Source organism: Chiloscyllium plagiosum, unplaced genomic scaffold (genome assembly GCF_037043375.1).
Source record: "Chiloscyllium plagiosum isolate Xiang-an unplaced genomic scaffold, Cpla_swu_hap1 HiC_scaffold_43, whole genome shotgun sequence".
Taxonomy (NCBI): Eukaryota; Metazoa; Chordata; class Chondrichthyes; order Orectolobiformes; family Hemiscylliidae; genus Chiloscyllium; species Chiloscyllium plagiosum.
Window position 1 is genome coordinate 7,628,901 of NW_028270181.1, and position 19,433 is coordinate 7,648,333.

At 47.0% G+C, this 19,433-nt stretch overlaps 1 protein-coding gene across 1 annotated transcript; it reads left to right on the forward strand.

Annotated features, from left to right (window-relative positions):
• Positions 1 to 1,055: 1,055 nt before the first annotated feature.
• tysnd1 (trypsin like peroxisomal matrix peptidase 1) lies at positions 1,056 to 18,838 on the forward strand. Its single transcript, XM_043679140.2, has 4 exons — positions 1,056 to 2,239; positions 6,609 to 6,739; positions 14,856 to 15,041; positions 17,146 to 18,838. Exons 1-4 carry the CDS (start codon positions 1,113 to 1,115, stop codon positions 17,361 to 17,363), a joined length of 1,662 nt encoding a protein of 553 aa, XP_043535075.2. The 5' UTR covers positions 1,056 to 1,112; the 3' UTR covers positions 17,364 to 18,838.
• Positions 18,839 to 19,433: the final 595 nt, after the last annotated feature.

The window sequence follows — 19,433 nt, forward strand, 5'->3', positions numbered from 1 at the left end:
ACCATGAAATGTAAACACTTTTTCTCCCTACAGTCATTTGAGACTCTCTTCCACAAACATCACTTGATGCAAAACCTGTTTTTAATGATCAATCTAAGGTAGAACTTTTTTTATTAAGCAGAGATATTAAGTGATATGGGCCAAGGGCAGGTATGTTGAGTTAGGCCAAAGATCAGTTTTGATCTCATTGAATGATGGATTTTATTGGTCAGTGTATTGAGTACAGGAGTTGGGAGGTCATGTTGCGGCTGTACAGGGCATTGGTTAGGCCACTGTTGGAATATTGCATGCAATTTTGGTCTCCTTCCTATCAGAAAGATGTTGTGAAACTTGAAAGGGTTCAGAAAAGATTTACAAGGATGTTGCCAGGGTTGGAGGATTTGAGCTATCGGGAGAGGCTTAACAGGCTGGGGCTGTTTTCCCTGGAGCGTCGGAGGCTGAGGGATGACCTTATAGAGGTTTATAAAATCATGAGGGGCATGGATAGGATAAATAGTCAAAAGTCTTTTCCCTGGGGTGGGGGAGTCCAGAACTAGAGGGCATAGGTTTAGGATGAGAGGGGAAAGATATAAAAGAGACCTAAGGGGCAACGTTTTCACACAGAGGGTGGTACGGGTATGGAATGAGCTGCCAGAGGAAGTGGTGGAGGCTGGTACAATTGCAACATTAAGAGTCATTTGGATGGGTATATGAATAGGAAGGGTTTGGAGGGATATGGGCCGGGTGCTGGCAGGTGGGAGTAGATCAGGCTTTTCCAGCACCACTCTAATCTGTGCTGGAGATCAGAGTCTAGAGTGTAGTGCATACCACAAGTTTCGACTCCAAAATCCTTGCAAATGTGTATTCATCCCTTGCAGTCAGCAGTAGACCAGTTTCCACAATGTAGGGGATTCTGTGATTCCCTGGTCTGGCCTGCATGCACTCCGTAACCACTCTGTGAAATAGGCCAAGCAAGGGTAAATAGGGTTGGGCCAGCCAGGAAGAGGATAAAAGGGAGGTAGCTGAATGCTGATTGACTGAGAAAGCTGCAGACACCAGGGAGGGGATGGTTAATGCATCGCCTTCCGGGTTCGGAGAGTAAAGTTTGCATTGGGATCGCGGCTCAGCCCGAGATGCTTTCCCCGGAGAGCTGCAGTTGCATTGTCTCTGCGGGTTTGCGGAGCGGAGCTGGAGCTGGAACTCCCGGAGCTTGGGACTGGGATGGAGCGCGGAGCTGCAGCGGGCTCCTGCTGGATTACCAGCGGGGGCTGCTGCTCTGCCATGCCCAGATCCTCTCCCCTTTCCTCGGGCAGCGCCAGCTGCTCAGCCGCCAGCCCTTCCTGCTGCCCGGGGCTTTCCACAGGGAGCTGCAGATCCGGGTGCAGTTCCCTGCAGGCAACCCCAGCCCACGCTCCCAAACCCGCTCTGAGCCTGTCTCAGATACCCCCAGCCCTGACCTGCACCCAGAGGTGCCACCCTCAGGCATGGCGAGGTCCCAGGGCACCAGCCCGGCCACTTTGCTGGTGGCATTCCCTTGCCCGGCATTCCGAGAAGCCTTCCAGAGTGTATACCAGGAGGCTGACCGCTGGCACTTCCACCTGGATGACCAGGAGGCTGAACTCGACGGTCTGTTCTGGTTCGGCTTGCTGCATTGCCCGAGCTGGGCAGGGGGTGCCCAGGCTGGGGAGACCCCCCAGTGTGTGAGGAGCGAACACCTGAGGAAAGGGCAGACCCTGTTCAGCTGCGCTTCCCCGTTCGCCAGCTTCTGGTCAGAGGTCTTCATGAACACGTTCAGTAAAGGAATCGTGAGTAATCTGGCCGGAGAGCGCAACGCGGTGATCCTGACTGATGCCCGTTGTCTGCCCGGGACCGAAGGAGGTGGCGTTTATCTTGAGCTGCACGGTCTGTACTATTTAGCGGGTGTAATCGTGGCCCCACTGTGTTGGAAGGCCCAGGAGTGGGTTGGACTGACCCTGGTGTGTTCTATCACCTGCATACTCAAAGCCATCAGAAGGATTTGGGGTGCACTCGGCAAGAATGGCAAGATCGTGTCGTTTTGCCCACTGTCTGGTCACCTGCCCGTGCCCAGCCCAAGGTGGCAGGGTGACCTAACCCGGCTGCTTGGGTCAGTTGCTCTTCTGGAGTGCGGTGGCGTATGGGGCTCAGGGGTGGTGGTCAGTCCCCGACTGATACTCACGTGTCGCCATGTGCTGGGCTGGGCATCAGCTGTCCAAGTGAACATACAGCCTGACTTGGGCAGGTAGGAATTCTGTACACCTGGCTGGAGGGTTAAGTCAAGCAGTTGTATTGCTATAAGTGTGGTTGGAGCTGCGTAACATCTGAACTTGTAAAAAAAATAGCCTTGAAGTCTTCCTTGACCAAGCAATGTGCACAGCATGTTACCTCAGCACATAGAGTCATAGAGATGTACAGCATGGAAACAGACCCTTCAGTCCAACCCATCCATGCCGACCAGATATCCCAACCCAATCTAGTCCCACCTGCCAGCACCCGGCCCATATCCCTCCAAACCCTTCCTATTCATATACCCACCCAGATGCCTCTTAAATTTTGCAATTGTACATGACATCCATTCTTTGAGCTGGAGATTGCGGATCTAAATCTCTCTCCAGGAGTTGAGTCTGTAAGGGTTAATTCTAAGAGTCTGCACTTTTTGAAAGGACCCCGAGGAACAAACGTGCTTCAAAACCCGAATCTCGTCAGACAGCACGGAAACAGACCCTCTGTCCAGCCAGTCCATGCCAAACATGATCTCAAACTAAACTAGTCCCACCTGCCCACTCCTGGCCCATATCCCTGCCAACCTTTCCTATTCATGTCCTTATCTAAACATGTTTCATACATTGTAATTGTACCCACAGGCACCACTTCCTCTGGAAGTTCATTCCACACGTGAATCACCCTCTGTAAAAAAATTTGCCCCTCGTGTCTTTTTTAAATCTCTCTCCTCTCGCCTTAAAAATGTGCCCCCGGTCTTGAAATCCCCCAACCTAGGGAAAAGACAGCTACCATTAACTCTACCTCCTTAAATTTCCATCAGTGGTCAGAAAATCAATGACAGCGTGTGCCTAAAACTCTGATTGTGGACAGTTTTTGTTTTAAATTTAACCTATTTTTCCAGTCAACCTGTTCAGGGCTATTATTACACACCACTGGAGCAGATGGGACCTGAACATGAGCCTCCTGGTCTAGGGATAGGCACACTACCACTGTGCCACAAGAGGACAGATTTTCTTACATAACAGTCATTACACTTTTATTCACTGAACACAAAACACTTTGGGATAGTTCTCTGGTATGTAATGGATCTTTTTCACAGCTACTGTTGCTCATTCTGAGCTATTTGAGTGCAGACGTATGTGTGCCAGGTATGATTAACCATGAGGTGGAGTTGCCGGTGTTGGACTGGGGTGGACAAAGTTAAAAATCCTGAAGAAGGGCTTATGCAGGAAAAGTCGATTCTCCTGCTCCTTGGATGCTGCCTGACCTGCTGCGCTTTTCCAGCAACACATTTTTCAGCTCTGATCTCCAGCATCTGCAGTCCTCACTTTCTCAAAGTTAAAAATCACACAACACCAGGTTATAGTCCAACAGGTTTATTTGGAAGCACTAGCTTTCGGAACACTGCACCTGATGAAGGAGCAGCGCTCCGAAAGCTAGTGCTTTCAAACAAGTCTGTTGGACTTTAACCTGGTGTTGTGTGAGTTTTAACTAGGTACGATTAAGAGTAACTGATGTTCATTGGGGCATATTTTTAAGATCTGGTTTCAGGGGTTCTTGCACTGCAGTGGTAGTGTCCCTACCTCGACGCGAGTTCAAGTCCCACCTGTTCCAGAGGTATGTCATAACATTTCTGGGCAGGTTGATTAGAAATCTAGGTTAATTTAAAAAAAGCTAATCATTTAAAAAAAACTGATTTCAAGAGTTCTTGGTGGCATTCCCCATCTCTGAACCAGGAGACGTGGGTTTGAACCAAACATCGGTCACATAGAGGCTAATTTCCAGATTTACTTCCCTATTGTAGTTATATCACCACAGTCTTACCAGACCATCGGGCTGTTCTCACATTAGAGAGAGAAGCAGCTGATGGCAATTTAACGAGTGGGCCACCATACCTCAGGCAAGGAGAAAGGAGAATCCTTCGTAGTAACCTCAGCCAGTTATTGGGAATCGAACCCATGCTGTTGGTGTTACACTGCTTTGCAAACCAACCAGGAGAATGTGAGGACTGCAGATGCTGGAGACCAGAGTTGAAAAATGTGGTGCTGGAGAAACACAGCAGGCCAGGCAGCATCCGAGGAGCAGGAGAATCGACGTTTCGGGGCATAAGAAGGGCTTATGCCTGAAACGTCGATTCTCCTGCTCCTCGGATGCTGCCTGGCCTGCTGTGTTTTTCCAGCACCACATTTTTCAACTTTGCAAACCAACCACCCAAGCTGAACACTTCCCTGTCAGGCATTAGTGAACCACATGGGTTTGCATACCAGTGGTCATCATTAAGCCAGTTTTAATAACAGATTTTATTGAATTTATCTTTCACTCACTGTCTCCCATTGTGGGGTTTGAACTCGTGTCCCCAGGATATCAGCCTGGAGTTCTCAATTGCAAACCCAGCATTATTACCACTCCACCACCACCACCACCTGCCCCTCAAGAAATGTGACGAAAAAGAATGAGACCTGCTTCCTCCTTTGCTGAATGAATATTTACCATATTCACAGCGACTTGCATTTATTTAACACCTTGAATGTAGTAAAATCTTGCAAAATATATTAGCGCTGAGCCAGATGAGAAGATAGTAAGGTAGCCAAAAATTGGTGCAGGAACTCCCTGTGAGTTTCAAAGAGGGAGGACAGATGGTTAGAGAGGGAATTCCAGAACCTAGGATCAAGGGAACTGAAATTCCAGATGCAAGTGGGAATGCAATTATAATTGGGAATGCATAAGAGACCAGAAGTTGAGTGTGCAGAAATTCCAGGCAGGAAGCAGCTCGAGAGATAGGGAGGTATGAGACCATGCAGGGATTTGAAAACAATGCTGAAAATTTTGACATGATGTTGTTTAAGGTCTTGCTCAACCAGGAACCAGTATGGGTCAATGAGCTCAGAGGTGATGGGTGAAAGGGGCTGAGTACAAGTCAGGAACAAAGAATGTAAATGTTTGGTTGAACTCAATTTAGTGAAGACCAAAGGCTATTTCTCAACCAGCTTCAGCCAACATGTCACTTTTTCTGTATTGTGGTTACCCTGTGTAAAACAAATCTTTCGCAGAATTTGTAAAACAGAAACCAGCTGATATCAGTGTTAGCCCACACGAGATACAGTTTGACGCACACTAGGGCTCTCTCTGTTACCTGACCTATTTGGCTATAAATAAAGCAGCTAATTAGAATGGAGATGGCTTAATCGCATCAGGGACTTGTTCAAAATATTTCTGTCAAAAGTTATTAAAAAATTTATAAAGTTTCAATCAAAGTCTATAAGATCTTTGAATCAAATTGAATTAACTTTATTGTCATGTGCATTTGAATACATACAGTAAAAAGTTTGCATTGGTGTTCGTTCATGGTACAAGGTATCTAGATACAGCTGCTTAACTATTTGGTACAAATTTGACAGGATAGTAAATAAAAGTCCAGCGAAAGAACAAAAATTAAATAAAAGTGCTCAATTACAGTCCTTTCAACCAAGTCTGTACTCGCACTGAGCCTCCAGGCCACACCGGGCCCTCTCCTCCAGGCCGCATCGGGCCCTCTCCTCCAGGCCACACCGGGCCCTCTCCTCCAGGCCGCACTGGGCTTTCTCCTCCAGGCTGCACCGGGCCCTCTCTCCAGGCTGCACCGGGCCCTCTCGTCCAAGCCACACCGGGCCCTCTCGTCCAAGCCACACCGGGCCCCCTCCTCCAGGCCGCACCGGGCCCCCTCCTCCAGGCCGCACTGGGCCCCCTCCTCCAGGCCGCACCGGGCCCCCTCCTCCAGGCCGCACCGGGCCCTCTCCTCCAGGCCGCACCGGGCCCTCTCCTCTAGGCCGCACCAGGCCCTCTCCTCCAGGCTGCACCGGGCCCTCACCTCCAGACTGTACCAGGCCAAGCCTCCAGACTGCACCGGGCTTCAAAACTCAAGACCTCACCTCCAGTCCGCAAGAGCCTTGCCTCCCTGCGCTGGCCTCCAGTATGGGACTCCCCTCCCCGCACCAGCCTCCAGTCTGGGATTCCCCGCCCCACACCGGCCTCCACTCTGGGACTCATCTCTAGGAATCGCCTCCCCATGCCAGCTTCTGATCCACATCTCTCCGCCCCACGATGGCCCCCAGTTGGGACCTTGCCTTCTCCATTCCCGTCTCAGAAAGGTTAAAAGTTTAAAAAAGAAAACACCCAAGAAAAGATTTTTAAAAAAAGGATCTACCTGTGCCCCTCCTTGAGGCATTTAATATATTTTTTTTGGCATGTGACAATGTGACCAAGTCATTAATGTGTGTGCTCTAACATTATTGGTGTGCTACAACAAATCTGATACTATCTGATCTCAGAATAATTGCTCTCCTTTTGGCCCTCACTTGTGATTAGACCCCACTAAATTTCTTTCAACTCTTCCCTCTATTTACCTACAGTCGCCTCACGTTGAAGGGAAGAGTGTTATTTGCTACGAAAGAGAATTCAGCCTATGATGTGGCACTGGTGGAACTGGAAGAAGACCTGCTATATGTTGAGATACCTGTTGCTGCTTCTGGGTTTAACAAAGGTAAGGAAAGGCACGAAATATAATACAAGAAAAATTGTTTTTAACCAGAATTAATAATAGCAGACAAACAAAAGCAAAATACTGTGGATGCTGGAAAGCTGAAAAAACAGAGAAATTCCACAAGTTTGGCAGAATCTCTGGAGGCAGATAAAGAGTTAACGTTTTGAGTCTGAGATAGACTCATACGGCACAGAAACAGCCCCTTCAGTCCAACTAGTCCGTGCCGAACATAATCCCAAACTAAACTAGTCCCAGCTGCCTGCTCCTCTCCAATATCCCTCCAAACCTTTCCCATTCATGTACTTATCCAAATTTTTAAATATTGTAAAGCATTTGGTCTATCTCTCTCTAAACCCTTCCTATTTATATATCCATCCAGATGCCTTTTAAAATGTTGTAATTGTACCAGCCTCCACCACTTCCTCTGGCAGTTCGTTCCATACACACACCACCCTCTGCGTTAAAAAGTTACCTTAGGAAAAAGACCTTGTCTATTCACCCTACCCGTGCCCCTCACAATTTTATAAACCTCTGTAAAGGTCACCCCCTCAGCCTCCAATGCACCAGGGAAAAAGCTCCAGCCTATTTAGCCCCTCCCTATAACGCAAACCCTTCAGTCACAGCAACATCCAATATGACTTGAGTTCTTAAGAACAGTTGCACTGCACTTGAAATGTTAACTCTGTTTCTCTCTCCACAGATTCTGCCAGACCTGCTGAGCTTAAAACATAGAACATAGAATAGTATAACACAGAAACATGTCTGTGCCAACTGTGATGACATTCTAGACTAATGTCATCTGCCTGCCCATGGTCAGTCTCCCTCTATTCCGTGCGTGTTCATGAGTCTGTCTAAATTCCTCTTAAACATTGCTAATATATCTGCTTCTATCACCCTTCCCAGCAGCACGTTCCAGACACATACCACCTTCCGTGTAAAAAAAAACTTCCTCACACTTCTCTCTTAAACTTTTCCCCCTCACACCTTAAACACGTGCCCCCCAGGATTTGACATTTCATTGGCTTCATTTCCTCGTTGAGACTTCGTGGCAATTGACACAACAGGGTGTCTTGCTAGGCCATTTCAGAGGGCATCTGAGAGTCAGCCATGTTGTTGTGGGGCCGGAGTCACATACAAGCCAGACCAGGTTCCTTTCCCCTGAGGGACTTTAGTGAACATGATGGGACTTTCCCAGCAATCATTAGTGGGCGGCACGGTGGCACAGTGGTTAGCACTGCTGCCTCACAGCGCCAGAGACCCGGGTTCAATTCCCGCCTCAGGCGACTGACTGTGTGGAGTTTGCACGTTCTCCCCGTGTCTGCGTGGGTTTCCTCCGGGTGCTCCGGTTTCCTCCCACAGTCCAAAGATGTGCAGGTCAGGTGAATTGGCCATACTAAATTGCCCGTAGTGTTAGATAAGGAGTAAATGTAGGGGTATGGGTGGGTTTCGCTTCGGCGGGTCAGTGTGGACTTGTTGGGTCGAAGGGCCTGTTTCCACACTGTAATCTAATCTAATCTAATCTAATTTCATTAACTCCCAAGTTTTTTTATACATTGAATTCAAATTCCACTCTCTGCCAGGGTAGAGTTCAAGCTCAGGTGCCCCGAACATTAGCTGAGTTTCTGGATTAATATTCTAGTGATAATACCACTAGGCCTAGGCTAAGTGGAAAAGTGGGACTAGTGTACATTTAGTGTAGCTTTGATAGTACCAACTTGATGGGACGAATGGCCTGTACTGTGCAGTATGATTCTATGGATGGCTGGTTTGTGATTCAGAATGACACCCACAGCGGGGGTTTAATTACCACAATGACTGAGGTTACCACTGAAGAACTCTCCTTCTCAACCTCTGCCCTCACCTGAGGCAGGGTGACCCTCAGCTTAAGACACCACCAGTCATCTCTCTCGAATGAGAGCAGCCCCACGGTTCCCTGGGACTATGGCGACTTTAGCTTACCTTCATGATTCTATGGAACATACTGTAAAGTCACTTTTAAATAATCAACAATTTGTGTTAATTGAAGTGGTGCAGCCTTGCTTAATCGAGGAATTGAAATCAGTGATTCTTTTTATGGGAAATATTTCTTTAAAGTTAATGTCAGAAGTGAGATGAGGAAAATGGTTTCACCCAGAAACCTGCAGTTCATGAAAATGCTGCCCGGATATTCACCAGCCTCAAGTACCACAGGCTGCAGGGCAATGGACCAAATGCTTTAAAATGATATTGGGTTAGGGGGCTCAGTGGGCCAAATAGCCTCTTTCTGTGCCACAAACATGCTGTGATTTTATGGTTGATTTTTTTTCTTTTTGTTTACAGTTATGGCGTCAGTTTTTAGTTTACACATTCTTACTCAAGCCTTGCACATTTACGGGCATGTGAGACTAGTGTTGAATTCAGGAACCAGTTTTGTTTTTATTTGTTGAAGGGCTGACTGGGCCATCATTTTAAGACCATAAGCAGGAGTAGGCCATTTTATTGCCCATCCCTAATTTCTCTTGAGAATTTGGTGGTGAGCTGCCTTCTTGAACTGCTGCAGTCCATCAGGGAGGGAGGCCCAGTAGATTGACCCAGTGACAGTGAAGGAACGATGATATATTTCCAATTCAAGATGGTAAGTGGCTCGGAGGGGAACTCACTGGCGGTGGTGTTCCCTCCTGCCTTTCCCCTTGTCCTTTTAGGTGGTAGTGATCATGGTTTTGGAGGAGCATGGGGGAGTTACTCACAGGTTTTCAGTTACAAATCAGACTGATATGTGGAGATTGCTACCTGTTGACTGAAGTACTTTCTCCCAGATATGTACAATATCATGTTCCATATTTGTGACACGCTCACCTCCTGCTTGTGAGGCAGAGAGCTCCCTGAGTAAAGGCACAAATGAGGCAGAAACAGTGCACGACGTTGCATTGTAATGATTGAGGGACAAAGGCACACTGTAGGGTTTGATAAAACCGTATCTCCCTGTCACTGTGTGAGAACCCATTTAAACAGGGGAGTGTTTGCTGTCTGTTAATTCATTAACAGGGCAGATTGTACATCTTTTGTAAGCAGGCTTGAGTTACATTTGAGAGGAGGCCTCAGGGAGGTTAAAGCAGTGTTTGAGCTTACAACGTGTATTTTTTCAGGGTAAGAGAGGTTGGTGTTGGGGAATTAAATTCTTTTAATATTTTACAATCATCACCAGGCGCAACACTGGCCAGGCACCAGATATGGTTCTGTTTAGTTTGAAAGTGTGGTTTAGACTAGCAAGTGCAAACTGCTGACTGAGCATAAACTTTGTCTGTGTGTAAGCTTCAGGATAAGAGCTGGATTTAAATGTCAGGAGTTAGGTCACAGCACAGCTCTCCCAGAATCCAAATACAGCTGTGTAAAATGGCCTTGAATATTGTCTGGCAATATCTGTAATGAGGCTGAGAACAATACTGGTGTCACATTTACATAGTCTTCCTGAAAACCAGTCTGGCAGCTGAGCTTGTCTCCCTCTGAAAACAGCAAATGAGTGGAAGCAACTGGCATAGCCGTATAAAAGTATAAAGAGGAAAGATTTGAATTTATACATAATACTTCTTACAACTTCACAATGTCCTAAAGCACTTGACAAATTTTGTTTGAAGCGTAGCCACTGTTGTGATGTAGGAAATGCAGCAGCCAATGTTCACACAGCAAACAGTAATGTGACCATGACTAGATCATCTGGTTGAGTGACACATATTGAGCAGGACAATCAGGAGAACTCCCCTAACTGTCCTAGAATGGCCCCATGGGTTCTCTCACCTGAGACGCTTCAGTTTAAGGTAATATCTAAAGCAAAGCAGAGGTCTCTCAGTACTGCATTGGAGTACTGCAAGGCATTAGAGCAGTCCCACCAACACTGCCTGCGCAAGATCCTGCGAATCCTCAGGGAAGACAGACGCACCAGCACTAGGCTCCTAGACCAGGCCAACATCCCCAGCATTGAGGCACTGACCTCACCCCCCCCTCCCAATCAGCTGTGATGGGCTGGACACGTCGTCCCCAGCTCTACTCCCAGCTGTGAAACGGCAGGCGAGCCCCAGGTGGACAGAGGAAATGCTTCAGGGATACCCCCAAGGCTTCACTGGGGAAGTGTAGCATTCCCACAGAAACCTGGGAATCACTGACCGGGACCGGCCAAAGTGGAGGTGAACCATCCGGGAAGACAGAAAGCCCCTGGAGACTTGCCGTTGGGAAAAAGCAGAAGCTGGGTGGAGACAGGGAAAGGATCGCGCTGCCACACCAACTCCCCAACCACCCCCTTCCCGCGACCACCACCTGCCCCCAGTGTAACTGAGCCTGCAGTAGCCCCAACAGTCTGTACAGACTCACCCTGAGAGTGGGAGAGAGTCATCCCTCATCTGCGACTGACCACCGATGTTGATGAAGGAGTGTCAGCCTTGATTTTTATGCTGCATCCACATTTTTTTACGTCACAGATGAGAATCCTACCCATTAGTCAGCGGCTAACACCTAATATTGGCTTCACTGCAAGGTTAAGGCTGTTGCACTGAGAAAACATGGCAATGCTAGCTAAGCTGATTTCTCACAGAGTCTCTTCTGTGACAATGTGGGGAGGCCAATAGGTAACTGTGAGACCAGCTCTCAGTGAAGAATGTTGCTGTGAGAGGGCAGCAATTGAGTTTACTGTCTGTGAAGCATGAACTTAAACACCCATCCTTAACTCAAAACTAAACGGGTTGAGATCAGGCTGCTCCAGTTCCCTTACAGCTGTTTCCTCCTGATAACTCCAGATCATTGTTCACTTCCTTTAGCTGGTTGTACAACTGTCATCACCAGCCTCTGGGTGCAAGCCCAGGACTCAATCACAAATTAACTCCATGGCACTGCTGGGGGTGGGGTTCTGCGCTGTCACAGGCACTAGGTTTTGAACAAGGTATGAAACTAATTTCCCTGACAACTATTCCTCCATAGGAGGGAAAGTGAGGACTGCAGATGCTGGAGGTCAGAGTTGAGAATGTGGTGCTGGAAAAGCGCAGCAGGTCAGGCAGCATCCGAGGAGCAGGAGAATTGACGTTTTGAGCGTAAGTTATTCAGCAGGAATGAGGCTTGTGGGCCAAGGGGGCTGAGAGATAAATGGGAGGAGGGGTGGGGCTGGAGGAGAAGGTAGCTGGATGTGCGATAGGTAGATGAAGGTGGGGGTGAAGGTGATAGGTTGGAGAGGAGAGTGGGGCGGATAGGTGGGAAGGAAGATGGACAGGTAGGACTGGTCAAGAGGGCGGTGCCAAGTTGGAATGTGGATCTAGGATAAGGTGAGGGGGAGGGGAAATGAGGAAACAGGTGAAATCCGCATTGATCCCATGTGGTTGGAGGGTCCCAAGGTGGAAGATGAGGGGTTCTTCCTCCAGGCGTCGGGTGGTCAGGGTTTGGCGACAAAGAAGGCCCAGGACCTGCATGTCCTTGACAGAGTGGGAGGGGGAGTTGAAGTGTTCAGCCACAGGGCAGTGGGGTTCTCTGAAGCATTCCGCAAGTAGGCGCCCTGGAAGTAAAAACAAGGACTGCAGATGCTGGAACCCAGAGTCTAGATTAGAGTGGTGCTGGAAAAGCACAGCAGGTCAGGCAGCATCCGAGGAGCAGGAAAATCGACATTTCAGGCAAAAGCCCTTCATCAGGAATACAGGCAGAGTGCCTGAAGAGTGGAGAGATAAATGAGAGGAGGGTGGGGGCATTCTGCCTGTATTCCTGATGAAGGGTTTTTGCCTGAAACATCGACTTTCCTGCTCCACAAAAAGATAGAGTAAATTGCTTATCTATTGTGTTCATGTGTGTGGGATCTTGCTGTGTACAGTGACACACATTCAAACTTCAAACTAAAATTGAATTTAAATGTTACATTCTATATGCTTAAACACTGGTGAACCTCAGACTTCACTTCTGCAGATACATGCCACCTCATTATTCTAAGGATAGGCTGGAGACAATTTGACCATACTCAGGTTGAGGGTAGTTGGTTAGACAGATGGCAAGTGGGAATTGGCGTCTCACAGGGATCCATATCCTGGCCACAGTTTACCTGAACCACTTGCTAAACTTGCTGAACCAAACCGGGAGGGGAATGGTCTGACTCAAATCACAGAAGGCCGTGGCAAAATACAAAGATCTAAGTGAATTGGCTTTGAGAGTGCTGCAGTTTTCCATTACCACTGCCTGTCATTCAGTGATGCCTAGAACAAACTCTCCCTTTTCTCTGCCCTGAACTTTGCCCTCTTGAAGAGATCTCTATAGCTTTTCAGCCTTAATCAAACAGCCAAACTACTAACATTTTCTTTGCTGGATATTACTTTTAGAGCTATTTCTTGTTCTTGTGATTTTAAGCACATCTTCTTTCGTTTAATGGTCATTGATGATGATGATGCCTTAACCATATCTTAAAAGCTTTGAATTTCTTCGACAGATCTTTATTTATTACATCTGCTGCTATAGACACGATGAGTTAAATGGCCTCCTTCTGTACTGTTAAATCTATGATTATGCCCATTTCTGAGACAAACAGAAGATTGATGTAGTAGCATCCTAGTTTTGATTTCCATGTTACAAGCTTGAGTTTTCTTGTTTATGTATCCTTTATCTCCACAAATGGATATGTGAATGGGAATTAAATTCAGTATTGATCAATGTGGCATTGTGTGTTTTGATAGGAATAAGGGGTCACATACTCCTTGCAGAGACAAAAATCTGAACGGGGTAGAGTAGCAAAAGGGTCCCCAGGGAGCAGATTCAGAAACTTGTAACAATGCAGGGGAACAAACCTATAAACAAGAAACTGTGCTCTGGGTTTCCTCTCCAGCGGAACATCATTGAAAACTGGAGAAATTGTGTTGTATGTGTATCAAAACTGGCTTAACCAATAGGGGCAGCACGGTGGCTCAATGGTTAGCACTGCTGCTTCATAACCCCACAGACCTGGGTTCGAGTTTGCACGTTCTCCCCGTGTCTGTGTGGATTTCATCCGGTTTCCTCTCACAGTCCAAAGGTATACAGGTTAGGGTGGATTGGCCATGAGAAATACAAAGTTATGGGGATAGGGTACAGGTGGGTGGGTCTGGGTGGGATGCTTTACAAGGGTTGGTGTGGACTTGATGGGGACAATGGCCTGCTTTCACACTGTAGGAATTCTATGGACAATCAGTTCTGATCTCCATAAGACATAACGGATCCAGATGAACAGGAAAAGACTAGAGAAAGTAAAAGGATGTGAGGATACCCCCAGAACTGAGAGTTTATCAATATCAGGAAGGTTAAACAGACAAGAGGGCTAGAAATTTGTCTCGGGCAATATTGGATTGTCACTGACTGAACAAGCAGCCAAAATGATAGTGTCCATTTCCATTCCCCAAATCAAATTTCTAACCTTGGGGCTGTTTCCTATAACAACATAAAGACTAATGGGTGAACTAACAAAGGTCTTTAAAACTATAAATGAGAGTTGATAGGAAAGGTGTAGAGAAGATGTTTCCACTTGTGAGAAAACTGCAGTACCGACTTATCGTGTGTTCAAGGTAATTGAATGAGTTGATAGACAGAGACTAATAGGTTCTATAAGGATTTTAGGGGAAAATCCTTCACCTAGAGAATCCTTTACCAGGAAAATCCTTTACCAGGAGAATGTGAGAATATGGAACTGGCTACCACAGTATTATGAAATCCCTCCAGTTTGGAAACAGGCCATTCAGCCCAGCAAGTCCACTCCGAAGACTAACCCACCCAGACCCACCCTGTGCAACCCTGCATTTCCCAAGGCTAATTCACTGAACCTGCACATCCCTAGACACAATGGGCAGTTTAGTGTGGCCAGTCCACCTAAACTGCACACCTTTGGACTATGGGAGGAAACTGGAGCACCCGGAAGAAACCCAAGCAAACACGGGGAGAATGTGCAAACTCCACACAGTCGCTTAAGGGTGGAATTGAACCCGGGACCCTGGCGCTGTGAGGCAGCAGTGCTAACCACTGAGCGACCGTGCCACCCACTAGGAAGGCTGGGAGGAGATTCTGGGGACGCAAAGACACCAGTAAAGCCTGAATCACCTTAATCTGTTTATTCGACGCAATGCCTTCAGTGAAACTGTCTCTTCGCCAACAGGAGAAGATGTCTGTGTCATTGCCTATGGGGTGTTTGGCCAGAGCTGCGGGCCTTCAGTGACAGCTGGTGTGCTTTCTGCTGTGATCACAGTGGACCAGCAGCCAGCGATGCTTCAGACAACCTGTGCAGTTCATGCTGGGGCCAGTGGGGGACCTGTCTTCAGAACAAGCAGCGGAGAGTTACTGGGTACGTAATGTGTCATTGCCTCATGAATTAGGGATTGTAGAGGACAATGTTGTGTCAACTATTCAAAGCGGAGCAGGGGTGTTTTCCCTGCTATCCTCCCCAGTGTTTATTTCACAGTGAACATCACTGAAAAAAAGAGTCATGGTCTGTGGTTAGAAAGATGAAGTCTATGAGGTAGTTATTATTTCGGGGCTGTCTGTTTTAACTAATGATAGAACAGAGGACTGTAGCAGTCATGCGACCTGCCTGACAACAAACCTCAGTGACTGGGCCGTGATGAGGAGAGAAGGGAGCTGAGTCAAGACACTTGTTGAGAAAGTGCAATATGACAAGGTATTTTCCCTGGGGTGCAGGAGTCCAGAACTGAAGGGCATAGGTTTAAGGAGAGAGCGGAAAGATATAAAAAGTATATCAATAGGAAGGGTTTGGAGGGATATGGGCCAAATGCTGGCAAATGGGACTAGATTAGGTTAGGATATCTGGTCGGCATGGATGAGTTGGACCGAAGGGTCTGTTTCTGAGCTGTACATCTCTATGACTCTATACCTTTAGCCATTGGTAAGACCATCTAACTATGCATAACGGGCGGCATGGTGGCACAGTGGTTAGCACTGCTGCCTCACAGCGCTAGAGACCCGGGTTCAATTCCCGTCTCAGGTGACTGACTGTGTGGAGTTTGCACATTCTCCCCGTGTCTGCGTGGGTTTCCTCCGGGTGCTCCGGTTTCCTCCCACAGTCCAAAGATGTGCAGGTAAGGTGAATTGGCCATGCTAAATTGCCCGTAGTGTTAGGTAAGGGATAAATGTAGGGGTATGGGTGGGTTGCGCTTCGGCGGGGCGGTGTGGACTTGTTGGGCCGAAGGGCCTGTTTCCACACTGTAAGTTATCTAATCTAATCTAATCTAAACTGAGGTTGTTCTGTATCACGCAGGCACCTTTGAAGTTTCGTCACGTTGAAACGTCCTCCAGGGTGAAAATATGTCAGTTCTGAAGAAGAGATGTATCAGACTCAAATATTAACTCTATTTATCCTCCACAGAACTACCAGATCTGCTGAGTTTCTTCAGCATTTTATATTGTCATAGTGATCCACAGCACGGATACAGACCCTTCGATCCAACTCGTCCATGCCAACCAGATTTCCTACTTTAATCAATCCCACTTGCCAGCACTTGGCCCATGTCCCTCTAAACCCCTCTTATTCATATGCCCTTCCAGATGCCCATTAAATGTTGTAATTGCACCAGCCTCCACCACCTCCCCTGGCAGCTCAATCCCTCTTTGTGAAAATGTTGCCCCTTAGGTCCATTTTAAATCTTTCCCCTCTCACCTTAAACTCTCTAGCTGTGCACTCCACTACCCTGTGAGAAGGACGTTGTCTAGTCACCTTATCCATGCCCCTCATAGAGTCATACAGTACAGAAACAGACCCGTTGGTCCAACCACTCCTGTCCAAACATAATCACTGCTGAAAATGTGTTGCTGATGCCCGAAACGTCGATTCTCCTGCTCCTTGGATGCTGCCTGACCTGCTGCGCTTTTCCAACAACACATTTTCAGTTCTGATCTCCAGCATCTGCATTCCTCACTTTCTCCTGTCCAAACATAATCCCAAACTAAACTAATCTACCCTGTCTGTTCCTGGCCCATATCCCTCCAAACCTTTCCTAGACGTGTACTTATCAAAATGTCTTTTAACTTTGTAATTGTACCCACATCCACCTCTACCTCAGGAAGTTTATTCCACACACAAACCACTCTCTGTGTAAAAGATTTGTCCCTCATGACTTTTTTTAACCATCTTCCTCCTCCCACCTTAAAAATGTGCCCCCTGGTCTTGAAATCCTCCATCCTCGGGAAAAGACAACTACCATTAACTGTATCTATGCTCCTCATGATTTTCTAAACTTCTGTAAGGTCACCCCTCAACCTCCTATTCTCCAGTGGAAAAAGTCGCAGCCTATGCAGTCCTTCTTTATAACTCAAACCTTCCATACCCGGCAGCATCCTGTGATTTTATAAACCTCTATAAGGTCACCCCTCAGCCTACGACGCTGTCACACTATTTTGCGTTTGTATGAAATTGATGTGATCTTTCCATACAGGCATTGTATCTAGCAACGCACAGAACAACAGCGCAGGGGCCTCCTATCCCCACCTGAACTTCAGCCTTCCCATCACCGTCCTACAGCCTCTACTTGCTCGTTACAACCAAACTAGGGATGCTGCGGTCTTTGAGCAACTGAACCAAGTGAACGATCGTCTGTGTGCTCTTTGGAGACTCCAGGATGGCTTCTCAAATACTCAGAAGAGCAAACTCTAATTGGGATGGGTCACCCAGGATTTTGATAATGTTGACCCCTCGTAGTTGAAGGTCCAAGATGCCATTGGGAGATTAGTCCCACAAAGTTGAAAATAACGGGGAGTTTGTCTTCCCTGGCTGTGGAGACAATGGTGTGGCATGCACTGTAATCCATCAATCATCGATGACCTAATCCAGATTAAATCGGAGAAAGATGGAGTAAAATGTTAAAACTGTGAGCTCATCTCTGACATTCAGATGATGAGGAGGACTGTTTGAACCTTGTTTTCTCAATGTTTAAAGTGACTTGAATTTTGCAAGAGATTGTCACAGGAATGGGAGTAGGCCTTTCAGCCCTAGGGGGCTGTCACTTGTGTTCTGAATATGTTGTGTAAAGCACAGCAAGGTTAAAGGCTGCTCTTTCATGAGGCAGCTCCATTGTCCCAATGCTTTGCTGTCATAAGCATTCTGACCTTGTGAGGTTGAGGAAAGAAAGGAATCGATGAGCACAGACCTGATTTTAACAGGGAATACTGAAGAGTGTGAACCTCCAACAATATAATTAAGGCAAGTGGAACTGAATAAATCTTTCCAAAAACATTTGGGTCTGGGCGTTCTGGCTTTCTAGTGCTTTTTCTGAGGGGGGGGTGAGATACAGCTGTGTTACATGGGACATCAGAGAAGCCTTTGACTCTGTATCACAAAGACAATTCAGAGGTACGGAGGGGAGCAAATGATAGGAAAATCTATAAAGGAGTAAAATGCCAATTGCTTCCACATAGAAAAGGTTTGTTGTACTAGAAGTGACAAAGTAAACGACCTCTGTATTCACTGGAATTTCGGAGAATGAGAAGTAATGTATAAAATTCTTAAAGACTTAAAGGTTATGAAAGGCCAAAGCTCTGTAGGCAGCACCTTCCAAACTGATAACCACTTCCATCAGAGAAGCAGCTGATTGAAGGTGGTGGCGGGTGGGGTAGGCAGCTCTTGAGCCCAAATCTCATCCATTCCACCTGCTTTCCTCTTTTCTTTCCTTTTTGTCTTTTTTTAGCCTTTATTGTTTCTTACTCACCGTTTGGAGGGTGTAGAGGCAGTGACGGAGTGTGACAGCGGCTGGGTCTAGCACCAGCTCGGAGAGCAGTCAGCGGTGATGCAGCCGAGGGTCAGGGCTGAAGTTTCACGAGTAGCGACAAAGCCTGGCATTCCAGGGCAGCTCTGAGCCCAGCGCGGGGAACAGCGAAGCCCTCTTGGGGCAACCCCAGCCTGGAGCATCTGCAGGCCCATGTCTGACATTTTAGCTTTCTGTTTCTACTGTTATGCTAAGAAGACCGCAGTGCTGAACTTTTTAACTTCTTTATTTTTCTTTTTCTGTATCTAGCATTTTGTACCTAGCTGTTTGTACCTAAGATGGCCCTGTGTGTGGCAACAATGTACACTTTTCACCGTACCCTGTATTTGAGTACACATGACAATAAAACCTAAATCTAAAAGGACAAGGACAGTGGATATATGGGAACACCACCACTCCCGCAAGTCCCTCTCGAGGCCACTCAACATCTCATCTTAGAAATATATCACTGTTCCTTCAGTGGTGCTGGGTCAGAATCCTGGAATTCCCTCCTTATCAGCATTGTGGGTCCATCTACACCAAGTGTACTGCAGCAGTTCAAAAAGGAAGCTCACCACCATCCCGTTCTCCAGGGCAACTATTGACGTGTAATAAATAATGACTAAGTGATACCCATATCCCATGAATAAAGTTTAAAGACTGTTTCCCCGATCAAGGATTCTGTAACTAAGTCTCAAAACGAAGGGTCAGCCCATAAGGATTGATCCGAGCAGAACATTCTTCACTCGACAGATTTTGCTTCTTTTACAATTCATTGGAAGCTCAGCTGTTCAGGATGTTCAAGTCAAAGATCAATAGAATGGAATAGAATATGTTAGGAATTTAGGGGTCTGGTGACAATGTGGGAATATGGAAAGAGTTGAAAGATCGACCATGACCTTATCGAATGACAGCAGCTCAAATGACTGGATGGTAGCTCCTGTTTAAGTATTTTGAAGCATGAGTACTCAGTGTAAGTTACC